This window comes from Juglans microcarpa x Juglans regia, chromosome 4D (genome assembly GCF_004785595.1).
Source record: "Juglans microcarpa x Juglans regia isolate MS1-56 chromosome 4D, Jm3101_v1.0, whole genome shotgun sequence".
NCBI lineage: Eukaryota > Viridiplantae > Streptophyta > Magnoliopsida > Fagales > Juglandaceae > Juglans > Juglans microcarpa x Juglans regia.
This window is the reverse complement of record NC_054600.1, coordinates 2,486,222-2,498,735: the sequence shown is the minus strand read 5'-3', so window position 1 is coordinate 2,498,735 and position 12,514 is coordinate 2,486,222. Positions and strand designations below refer to the sequence as shown.

General features: G+C 37.1%; 1 protein-coding gene and 1 long non-coding RNA gene across 2 annotated transcripts; one reads left to right on the top strand and one right to left on the bottom strand.

Annotated features, from left to right (window-relative positions):
- Positions 1-5,126: 5,126 nt before the first annotated feature.
- On the top strand, positions 5,127-5,620 carry LOC121261603. The gene is made up of 2 exons (XR_005939932.1): positions 5,127-5,237; positions 5,557-5,620. It is a non-coding gene; the product is annotated as an uncharacterized LOC121261603 (long non-coding RNA).
- On the bottom strand, positions 5,607-7,246 carry LOC121261602 (REF/SRPP-like protein At3g05500). Its single transcript, XM_041164049.1, has 3 exons — positions 6,977-7,246; positions 6,599-6,829; positions 5,607-6,251 (listed from the first exon to the last, which is right to left on the bottom strand). The coding sequence occupies exons 1-3, from the start codon at positions 7,010-7,012 to the stop codon at positions 5,760-5,762; spliced, it is 759 nt and encodes a 252-aa protein (XP_041019983.1). The 5' UTR covers positions 7,013-7,246; the 3' UTR covers positions 5,607-5,759.
- Between the last annotated feature and the right edge of the window lie 5,268 nt (positions 7,247-12,514).

The window sequence follows — 12,514 nt, the reverse complement described above, 5'->3', positions numbered from 1 at the left end:
CCTCAAGCTCACGAATTCAACACAAAAAAATTACAGATCAACGCTCAAAATACCAAGAGATGAAAATGGCTTGAATGAGAGAAAGATGATGAGGATCTCAGAAGAATTAATTTGCTGAAGCCATGGCCTATAAATAGGCCAAGTGTGGCGGTTTGAAGCGTCGTGTGTCGCACGGATAGAAGAAGGGTGAAAGCGGCTGCAAGTCGTGAAGGAGGAGGAGGCTAAAGCGCGGACGTGTGGCACGGTAGCTAGACAACAACTCTTCGGAGTGCACTGCCGCACGACACGGAGAAGAAATATGAAGAAGGAGGTGAAAGATGGTGGCCGCGTGGAGCGTCAGCTGGACAGCGAGTACTCAGAGTCGCAACCGAGCGACCCGGAGCTGCCATAGAAAGGTGGAGGTGGCTCACGGCAGCTGTTGAAACAAGAAGGGAGAAGAAGAAAATAGAAGAAACCAGAAGAAGGAAGAAGAAGAAAGAAGAAGAATAAGGAAATGGTCGTGCAACGCAAGGAAGAAACTTATGAAACCCTAAGGGGTTCACCTCAAACGACGCCATTTAGCAACAAAGAAGGGTTGGGTTTACACGCATGGGCTGGGCTTTTTACTTCACTTGAGCTGGGTCAAACACAACACACACACCCCTGGCCCACAACAGAATCACACAACACAAGCCCAGAAAAATAAAGCACTACAAATAAAATAACACTTACAAATAAATAGTAAGGAATTAAAAACCAAAAATAAAAACACACCAAAATAAATTACAAAGTCAAAAATAAATAAAATAACACACTTAATAATAAAAAAATATACAATGAATTATAAACACAAGAATTTATGGATCTCACAATGTCAATTTGTAGGTTTAATTTTGTGATATCTCTTTATGGTTGTAATGTTTGTTTTTATTGGGTTTTGATAAAGGAAAGAAAAAAGATGAATAAAAATGTTATTTGAATATAATTTTCAATATAATTTTTATTTTGAAATATGAAAAAGTTGTATTATTTTTTATGTTTTGTTTGGAAGTTTAAGAAAACTGTAATGATTAGATAAAAAATTTAAAGACTTGAAATTAAGAAATATTTTGTATTTGAGTGATATTTAAAAAGAAAAATATCTGAAAATAAATGTGTTTCCAAACTAGTTTTTTTTTTTTTTTTTTGGTTTCCCCAAACTAGCTTTTAAGGTTGCGTTTAGATGCTGAGGCGAGTTGAATTGAGCTAAGTTGAGTTCTTTATAAATAGTAGTAAATTGAGATGGTAAAGTGAGTTTTGTGGGGTCTACTTAAAATGAATTTAAATGTCTTTGAATGTTAAAATGAATTTAGATGTATTTATGTGAAGTTGAAAAATGTTGTGGGTCCTACGTGTAAAGAAGTATTGAATTGAAAAATATTGTGAGTCCCACGTGTAAAGAGGTTTTGAGTTGAGATAAATTTAATAATTTGAGAGTTGAATGTTTGGATATTAGACTTAACTTAAAATTAGAGTTAACTGAATTGAATTCAAATATATTTAACAACTAAACGAGACCTTAAACTACATCGTACGAAGCTTTTTTTTTTTTAATTTTTAATTTTTATTTTTAAACTTCTTTAAAAGTTTGTTACATGAAAAAGTTGTGCTTGTTTTCGAAATAAATCAAATCTAACAATGAATGTCACGGTGCGCGGATAAGGGTTTTTGCAAGGAATTAATCTTCGCATCAGCCCACTATTCGCATCGGCCATGATACACCTGACGTGTGAATTGGGTTCACTAACCAGCGGACCGGTTTTTCCAATTTTTTGCTTCGCGTCTCTCAATCCTCAAACTCGTCTCCCCTCACCTCTCTCACATACCGTAGCAGAAACTATAATACAAAAGGAAAAAATGGTAGTGGAAACCATAATACAGAAGGAAAAAGTTACCTATGAAGCTGGGCAGAGGGCGACGAAACAGCCACAAACTGAAGACCCAGGGCACTCGAAATGGCCTCTTCTACGCGTAAAATGCATGTTTCAGGCAAGGGGAAAAAATAAAGGAAAAATCTATAGATCCTGATTTCCACGATTCACAGAGAAGCAGATTCAGAATGCTGGGTTTTCAACTTCGTCAGCGCCACTCCGCGATTCACAGAGAAGAAGAAGAAGATTTATGGGTTTTGTGAGGAAACTTGAGGGATTCACAGAGAAGAAGAATGGGGATTTCGATCAGCTTGCGGGAGGTGCGACATTGTTCAATGACCTTGCGGGGAGTGGCAGCGCTGAATAGAGGGACCGCATTGCGGGGTGGCGCTAGGCAGAGGGAGGCGACGCGAGGGAGAAGCTGGGCAGGAGGGGCAGGTTCTGGGCAATGCGGGATGTGTGCTTCTACGTGGGATTTCGAATTTGGGTATTTGTTTGGGCAAAAGAACGTTTAAAAAAAAAGAAAAAGAAAAAGAAAAGCCAGCTAAGGTGTGCTACGGATCAGCCGTGAACAGTGGCTGATCCATAGAAGAACTCTGCAAGATTATCGCATTATAGAGTTTTACGAGAAATAATATTTATTTACAGTTTTAGTATGTGAAGTTATGCGAACTTCATTTAAAAAAGTAGAAAATTCTTAGACTAAATTATTTTTTTTAATAGTCAACTCTATTTTTTTTCAAAAGAATATACAAGACTTGCATATTCTAAAACTGTATATAACATTACTTCAAACCAAAATATTAGCCCAGCTCATCAAGTAGGGGTGTTCATCCGGGTTCTGACCAGGGAACCCGGGTATCCCGGACCGGAACCCGGATTTCAAACCCGGGCTGGAACCCGGACCGGATTGATTCGGGTCAGACCCGGGCCGAAACCTGGGTTAATCCGGGTTTTAAAAACTCGAAAATCCGGATTTCGAGTTGTATCCGATTTTTTTTTGAGTTTAGAAGCATTTTTTATTTTATTTTATAAAGCCTATAATTAAAATGTTGAAAAGTATAACTCTTCTATACTTATTAAAAATAATTTAAAAAAGTGTTTCTGAGTCATCATTAAAAAGTATAATACTAACATTTTCCAAAATAATAAAAATATATAAAAATGAAAAACTAAAATGCATGCAATCCACTACATATTACACTATTTTATTATGTACATATTACATTACATTGCAAAATACAAAACTACAATGATTTATATTAGAACAATTAGGATATTAATTCTTCTGTAGAAAGGGCGCGTTATCTAAGTCATTTACTAGCAAAATAACAAAAAAAATCCAGATCTATCAAACTTACAACATATACTTTATACCCATGTTTAACAAAAAAAAAAAAAAAAAAAACCCAAGGTCTTAGATCTTTTTTCACCAATAATGTACAGACTAGAAACTTGAACATTGGTGGATATAATGGATGAAACTCTTGCATCAGGTGCATGAAATTCACTGCTTTGAAAGCTTTTGTTGCCAACAGAACTTACAGAAGATAAACATCTCTCTTTCCAATTTCTGAAGTCAATATTGAGCATCCCACTATAAGGCTTCAGCTTGATCATTTCTCCTGATTGAATAGTTATCCATCATAGCATCAAGTGCAAAATCGTGAGCTATCTAAAGAGAAAAGGAATTCTTTATTTGCATAGTGCTTTTGAAACTGACCTTTATTTGTCTAGCAAACAAGAAAAGATGTTGCATTTGCATGTCATAATTGTATTTCTACATAGTTAATTCTATTTTTTTTTTCCTTTGAGCATGAAGTAGTCAATCAAAAATCATGTTAGGATTATAGATGCATAAGTTTGGTGTGACTGAGATGAGGATACCAGGCTGCATAAGTCAAAATGCTAGAATTAAGAAAAATAGAACTCATATAAACACAACCAAACTTAGCCTTAATTTGCAAATAATCAGAGACAACCACATGCATCTTTTTCTGTCATTTTATCCTATCTAAGGTATGCTGTCTCTCACCTCCTAATTGGGTGCTTGGTGGGCTGCTCTGTTATGTTTGCAGGCCCATGCACAGAGCAGAATTAGTGTACTTCCACAGAGATTGTATTTTTGGTTCAAGATAAATTAACTATTTTACACACTCTTTCTGCAAGGATTACTAATCTTAACAGTTTTTTCTCACCCTCACTTTTTGATGTCCCTGGTTCTTTGCATCCTGATCGTACTCCGATATACATGATTTTCTTAACATGACTTTTGTACATGCTCATGGAAAAGAAATGTACATTGGTTTCCTCTAAACTCTATCTATAGTTCTATGTGTCAGCTGCGGTGCCAAACAAAAGAAATAAACATATAAAATTTATTATCAGTAAAAATAACATGTAAAATAAAATGGAAGCAATTACCGTAGTCGCTCTGGCTCACCATTACTTTCACTTCTTGAAGCACGAACTAGTTCTGCTGCCATCACTGTCATATAAATGATGAGAAGAATTAATATTTGGCATGCAGGACTCCAGTAGCATGTTCATTGTAGAAAAAGACCTAAGGCCAAATGAGAAACTGTAATCTTCTGTAGAAAGGGCGCGTTATCTAAGTCATTTTACTAGCAAAATAACAAAAAAAATCCAGATATATCAAACTTACATCATACACTTTATACCCATGTTTAACAAAAAAAAAAACCCAGATCTTACTTGAACAAAAGCAGCTACACAAGCCGTAGCATTTCATCGTCGTCATTCCAAGGTAATAAAACAAACCCAAATCGGAATAAAACGGACCCAAATTGTAGAGAACAAACCTTGGGTCACGAGGATGACGAGATTTCTTCAATCGGCACTGAGGGGGAAGGCTAGGGTTTCTTTGTCGGCACTGAGGGAGGTAGACCTAGAGGCAAAGGTCTACGGCGACAGAGATGCGACGACGACGAAGAAGATGCAGCGACATGATCATGATAGCGGCGGCTAGGAACCTAGGGTTTCTACTTCTGCTGCAACGCAATGAGAGAGAGAACCAGAGAGAGAGAGAGAGAGAGGGGGGGGGAATGACACGTAACTCTTTTTTTAAAAAGACCCGGGTACCGGGTTTAAACCTGGATCCCCAACCCGTACCCGGACCTTGTTGGTCCGGGTTTTGCAAACCAGGTTTCGGATCCGTTTTGATCCAGGCCAGAACTCGAAACCGGAATTAAAAAATCCGGCCCGGATGAAGAGTGCTATCATCAAGTATGTAACCATTCACGGTATAATGATTTAAAATTGAGAAAATCGCATGCTTCGACCAAAAATATACAACCAAAAACAAAGTTAAAATGGGTCAAAATTAATGTACCAAGGAGAAACACTTCATGAACGATTAACAAACGACATAGAATATCCACTCCTCAGCATAACGACCACGAAACCTCATGAACAAACTAAGAAAGGGGAAAAAAAACCGACAGCTGAGGATGATTTAGCAGCAGGGAAATGAATAGTGCACGAGCAAGGCCAAATTTATCGACTCTTCATACTCTCTACCATATAAATCTGCCCCTGGATGTATGAGACTTGAGTGGTCAAGAATATGGCCTGTTCCACATTTCATTTTCTGCTGTAGCCAAGGTCGAAAGACAGCACCTCTTTCAACTCCCAATAACGCCAATAGAAAAGTGGATGATCATGTCTTCAACCCTCCCGGCTGCCTCTGACGAAGAATTTAAGAAAACTCTGGTCTCATACTAGGTGGTCCTCTAAAAAGATAATTGAGGTTGCTTTAAGTAACATATAAAAAGACCATGAAACATTTTATTCGAGATGGCCATATGAGCACCAGTCTTTAGGCAATAAAACTACTTCAAAATAAAACAATCAATGGGCTGCCACAGCTGCTTCATTTCCACTGGAAAACAAAGGCTCTGATTCAGAACCATCACCCCTGAAAACCTTGGCAATCTTTTCTGTAGGGACCAAGGGCAGATAAGAAGAAACCTTGTACCCTTTCTCTGAAGTGTCGCGCACCGTTTGGTTGTACTTCTCTGTATAATATGCTGCGGTTGGGACAACAACTTGAGCCACCTGGGGGAAGAGAGGGAGCAGATTGAGCTTGCGCCAAGCCGACACTGCACACTGCTCGGCCTTGGGTTCGTACTTGGAATAGAGATCCTTGGCGGTTGGCTCGCACTTGGTGTAAACAGATTTGGCAATTCCCGAGGCAGTGTCCACCACCCCAGCAAGCTTAACTTCGGAAGCAACAGCTCGAGCTACCAAGGGGGCACTCTGAGCAGCTGAGAATGCCTGGGAAGAAGCTTGCTTGATAATTGGGGGCATACGGCGGTCCAATTCAGTCACAGATGCATCCATCTGCAATGATGCGAAAAATATAGAAAAAATCATAAATATTCAACTGAGGAAATGCAGAATGCTGATGCAAAGTGCCAGAGATGAGATTCCTCATAGGCTCTTAACAACTAAATTGGAAAATGCAGTCTCAAAGCCATAAAGATCACAGATCATGTGCATTTTCTTGATCATGTAAACAAGCTCTTAATTGTTAGGAGGCAAGATAGAATCTCGAAATCAACAATTAATGGGAGGCTTCTGAATTCGATTTTGAGGGTATTCTTATTGAAAAAGGTGACGATATCGCGCGGATAAATAAGCAAATTAATTGGATAAATGCAGCAGTATGACATAGGTGAGCTGCTCACCTTGCGGTCGACGTACTTGAGAACCTCGACGGGAACGTCGTGGAACTTGTCGTAGACAGGTCCGACGACGCTCTTGACGGTGCCCTCCACGGTCTCAACGCCGGGCTTCAGAGGGCCGGACTTGTCCTTGGCGTAGCAGTAGAGGTTCGAGAAGCACACCGCAGCGTGAATTGTAGCCACCTGCACGAATTCCAGGTACTTCAGCCGCATCTGCTCCTCCTCCTCACTTGTCTTCCACCACAAAAATCAAAGGGAAAAATAAACATAACTTCTCCTTTTATGAAAGTATGAAAATTAAAATCTGCAATTCCCAAACAAAAATAAAACAAAAGCAAAAGAACGAAGAGTATTATGAGTTTGAATTGGTGAGGTCCGTACCATGCCATCCTGCGATCTCAAATCTCCTTCAGCCATGATCGATGAGTTTTCTCCGCGAGCGAAAGGAAAATCAATAGACAATAGAGAGATTAGAAATGTGAATTTGATAGGGTAGAGGAGGAAGGATGGGTTTTTACAGGAGAGACTAGAAATCTGTGGTGATTGTAGAAGTAGGCAGGAATATCGGTGGGAATGGACGAACGAGCAGAGTCGGAACGTCTGGGTTTGATACGGCGGTGAAGCAACGCGTGTCTCTCTGTCCTTTGTTAGATGCATGGTCCACCGTCAATGCTCGGCAGTTGAAAGGAAAACCAAGAACAAAAAACAAAACAAAAAAATACAAAAAAAACGAAAACTTCGAGATTAGGTTTCTTTCGCGTAGAAAAACTCTCAGTTTATTTTATTATTATAATTTTATCCAATTTTTATATAAAATATAATAAATAATTTAATTTTTTTAAAATTTTAAATAGTAATAATATTAAAAATAATATTTTAATAATATTTTATTTTATTTATTTAAAATGATCTTATCTCATATTATTAAAACGAGAAAATTCAGGCGGGAATTGTTCTAGGATGGAAGGAATGAATTGAGTGGGCTTGGCTTGGGTTCATGGCAAGTTGAGTTTGGGCTGTTTGGATGCTAATTGGGCTGCTAGTCGCGTGCTTGTTTGCTTTCGAATAAAGATGATGTTTTTCAAAGTAATTTTATATATAATTGTGAAATATATAAATGACAAGTAATTATTTTTAAAAGAGTAGGGTCTATTATTAAAAAATTAATTTTTTTTATGTGAGTTTCATATTTAATTCATTTTTTTCAAAATGATTACACAGCAGTTATACAATTTACGATTGTAAATATTTTTTCTTTTTTTAAAAAGAGAAATGAAGATGTAAAATTAATCATTTTTCGAAATACAAAGATAAAAATTCATAAAGCATAGAAAGAGGGTGTTTTGAACATTTCACTTGTCAAACCTAATTCTTTTGAAAATATAATTTATCAACATTACGGTTGCAACTTTGCAAGTAAATAAATAAATACTATTTGAAATAGGCATGGTTGTATTCTTGAGGAGAGGGGAGCAGGGGACTCATCCTGATACCTCACTTGAGTATGATGGTGGAAATCTCAAATTTGTTCCTTATTAATTAATTAGATAGAGCTGAGCTTTATAATGATTCTAATAAGTGTTATCAATTTGTGCTTTTACATTATAAATGACTTGATACGGACCTTTGATTTATACTTGCACAAGAGTAATGTTGTATATATTTGTGAAATGCGTAAACGCCGCATAATCGTTTTGAAAAAAGAGTGGAGTCTACTATTAAAAAATTAATTTTTTTTATGTGGGTCTTGTATTTACACACTTTTTTTAAAAGGATTGCGCAGCACTTGCGCACTTCATGATTGCAAATATTATTTCTCATTGATAGAATCCACTACTTTTTCAACTTTCCATAAAAAAGTTAAATTCATCTCAATGTACTTCATACATTTTAATCTAAAAAGTTAAATTTATCTCAACTTAAAAAAGTTCAATTCATTTCAATAGCATCCACAAAATATTATTATTTATAACTTATCTCAATATCCAAATGTACCCTTAACGTTAAGGAGCTTTTTTTTTTTTTAGTTGGTCAGTACTGAATTGAAGGTCCGTACCAAGTCGTCTTGATATCTCAAATCTCTTTCAGCCATTATGATCGATTAAATAATGAGAAAGAAACCTTTTGAACCAGGAAATCGAAACAAGCTTTCTTCTTGAGCGAAAAGGAAATCAATAGAAAGATCAGATAGGTTAAACACAAAAATCCGGGGTGATTTTGTATGGCTAAGTATACTTGGTATCCAAACGTGTTAAGATATACCGAGATTCTCTCATCCCATCCCAGTTAACAGTTCTCTCATTTTCTCAATATTATTCATTGAGAAGATCATACATATTGTTGATGTCATGTTTCGTGGACTTGGGCAACTCCATGCTCCTGGGCTCGATCTCTTTCCTATAAGATGAGAAATGGGGGAGTTCGGGGGTTGTAGTACCTCTGATGCCCAAGTCAGTTCAGGTTTGGAGATGAAGAGAGAAAGTGAGAGCTATAGAGAATGACAGAAGAAATATTCAAAGGTATAAGTAACCCTCTTCTCGGCATAGAGAGAGAGAGAGATGGGAATTTATACTTGGTCGGGGTGGGTTCTGAGGTGATAGTGACCGATGTGCGGCTCCATACTAGGATCATGTGTCCTTGCCAGCCTCTTGCTTCCCGTCAGAATTGCTAGGCCTGGCCAGGGTTGTCACTGACATCTAGGAGGGCGTGCCTTTGCATGTCTATCCCTAGAACGCATTGAGTGTGGCGTGGCCCTAGACATGCTCGTTCGCCCTCCTACGTCGTCCTGTTGTGTCAAGGTCGGGACATCTTTGATAGTCTGTTAGACGTGGTGCTAGGTTGCATAGTCTCTCGTCCTCTTGTCCGGACTTTTTGCCTTGTGTCCTTCTTTCTGGGCCTCTTGGGCCGACTTAACCCATCCAAGATCTTATACGTGGGCCTGGGCCCGGCCCCTTGGGGGGGGTGGGCTTTACCCTGGGCTGGCTCTTGGGATTTCGCCCCTCACAATACACTTTTATCACTGACTCTCAATACATAAAGTTGCCCAAGACTGAGCCCAGAATTCAGAAACTTATCCCCGTGTTTCCCTTCCTCTTTTCTTATACACGACATTCCCTTCCACCATTTCACAACACTGAGAAACCCATTCCCTTCCTCCACTTCATACAACATTGTCTGGACCCGAACCCCTCCAACTTGATTTCCTCCCTTCTTCCGAGCTACCTTCCTCCATTCCCTTCAAGGACAACGCTGGCCAAAAGCAATCTCAACAACACGCCATTTGAATTGCAGTGTTGGCGTAAAACTCAGCCCGTGTGCTGGTGGGGAAGCACCACCTTTTGAGATTTTAGTTCCCCATAAAGGCTATAAATGTTCAGAGATGACAAGGCTACATGTGCTCGCACCATCTTGTTCGTTTCCCTTGCAAATCTTCCACGTTACCCTGCATCATTATGTGATAAGCACTAGCATCATCTTTAAAATTTGAAAAAATAGAGATGAAATCATCTGTTGCATTAGAGTAGTCAAATACTAGTGGCTTCAATTATGAACTATAGTATTTCCAAGTATTTCTTCATATTTGAATATGTACTGTTCAAGTTCAAAAGTAATATTTTATTCTAAAATATCATACTCAACTACTTTAATATCTTCACGTTTTATTCTAAAATGTGTTTGTTGGATAATTAGGTTGAGGAAAAAAAATTAGTTGGAAACCAATAATTTAAGTAAAAATAAAATTATTAATTAAGATATGGTTAGTGCAGGAATTTTTTTAAAAAAATAATATTAAAAAATAATATTATATTATTATTTTGACTAATCTAATCTAGGTTTATGGCTTGAATGATTTTGAATTTATGAATAACATGTACTTTTAGCTAAATTTTGGAGATCACTTTGATGAAACTAATGTTAATGCTCTAAAGAGAGCTTATCACCTCATGTCCATATTAAGGCATGTTTGGATGTTTGTATCTTAAGATTTTGTGAATAGTAATAAAATAATTTAAAAGAAGATGTTTTATTAGATTTTGAGAAAAGAGAGAAAAAAATTGAATACAAATACTTTTCAAAATAAGTATATTATTGAAGTTTATAAAAGTTGTATTAAAGTTTGTGTTTGAGTAATAATTAAGTAAGGTTATATCAAAAGTTAAAAATTTGAAATAGAAAATTATTTTGTACGTGTTTAAGTGATGTTTGAGAATGAACTTATGATAAATCTTGAAAATTGTAAGAATGTACAGCGAAAAAATACCTTAAGGTCGGCCTATAAAATTGCTCCACAAGTTTCTCCAGATTGACAAATCCCAAGTTTTTTCTCTTAGTAGCGAAGTGTACTACGTAGTATAAAACTAGAGTTACACTTAATAAATCCACAGCCTAAATATCTAATCAACGGAGAACAAAAAGAGATAGAGCTTTTGTGTATTTCAGATGGTTCCAAAAACCAATTGATGAGAACTATATGTAATCCTCCTACCCACGGTTGGCCTTAAAGGCCAGCCTTCAATTGCCATATTGAATGGCAGTAACGCATGGTTTAAATTCATGCGTTACAAGCAAATAACGCATGACTTAAAGTCATGCATTACACTGCAGTTAAGGAGAGGGTCAGCCCACGTGGGCGCCCTTCCATCTAACATCTCCTACTCGCATACAGTGGGCATGACTCCAGGTCTGCATCTCTCTAATGTTCTCAATCTTTTTTATACAAATAAATAGGTCGTGCGACCACCAAGCACATCTGTAGAAAGGTGGGAGTACATCTGTAGAAACCCATTCAAATCCAAACAACATGCCAATTTCCATCAAAAGTTCATGAAGCCTTAACCAAACCCTAACCCTAATCCTAACCCATAGGACTGATATAATTTCACAAATCTTTTTGCAGATAAATTCATAATAAAGAACCCAATCGACACTTGGAAAGCTGAATGGATTTATATGAAAGATTAAAAAACAAAACATCTTAAAAATAAAGGATGGGTGTTTTTCCTATTTCACTTGTTAATATAATCTTTTTAAAAATATAATTATCAAAACACCCGCAAGGAGATAACTGAAACCCGCAAAAATGTTCCAAATGGAAAAAACTATTTTGCCTCCCAAGTTATACTGCTCAATTTGACTGCTTGAAAATTATTTTTTTTTTTTACTTAGTGATTAAGGAAGTGATTTTAGGTCTATTGGAGTATTTTTTTTTAAATATTTAAATATATTTAAAAAATGTGAAATAAAAAATGAAAAAAAAAACCAAAAAGTAACAAGCGGTCAACTTGAGTGGGCTACTCTGGGCGGCAGAGTAGCCCGACTCTTTTCAAATTAGTAATTTATGGCAATCTGGATTTTCAAGTCCCAAAATTTTTTTGATATCAGGCTTGGAAAATTTGGCAATGGTATACTAGAATTTTTTGCTACTATATGTGGAGAGGACATCTTGACCAGTTAGTACCACATGAGCCTGGGCCCTTACTAAAGCTCGAAGCTTGCCTTATTACCGAAAAGCCCAGTCCGGTATCAAGAGAATCTAGCCCAGAGCTAATACCGACTAGATAATTATCCAACGGTGGCAAGGGTTAAGAACAATTATCATTCAAATTTACTAAGATACGAACCTCCATATCCAGGTTTAAATTTGAATAATGGATATGACCATTATCATCTAAACAATAGAACGGTTCAAAAGCTTTATATAAGGAGAGAACCTAGGTATATAAAAAGGATCACACTCATTGATATTATTGAATAATCTTCAGTCATGGACTTAGGCGTTAGAGGCATTCCTCGAACCCCTAGCCATCTTATTCTTTGGTTGCAGGTGATCGTGAGGTGGTGGTGGTGAAACACATCGATAACAATATGGTAAGTATTTTAACAGAGAAGTTACCATTGTGGCTTGGTGTCCAAATTAGG

What these genes read in the sequence shown, in the direction of transcription:
- LOC121261602 (XM_041164049.1), bottom strand. Translation starts at nt 7,012, where the DNA reads ATGGCTGAAGGAGATTTGAGATCGCAGGATGGCATG. An exon ending in TGAGATCGCAGGATGGCATG is followed by an intron (nt 6,830 to 6,976) that starts GTACGGACCTCA and finishes TTGTGGTGGAAG; the next exon opens with ACAAGTGAGGAGGAGGAGCA. An exon ending in TCAAGTACGTCGACCGCAAG is followed by an intron (nt 6,252 to 6,598) that starts GTGAGCAGCTCA and finishes GCATCATTGCAG; the next exon opens with ATGGATGCATCTGTGACTGA.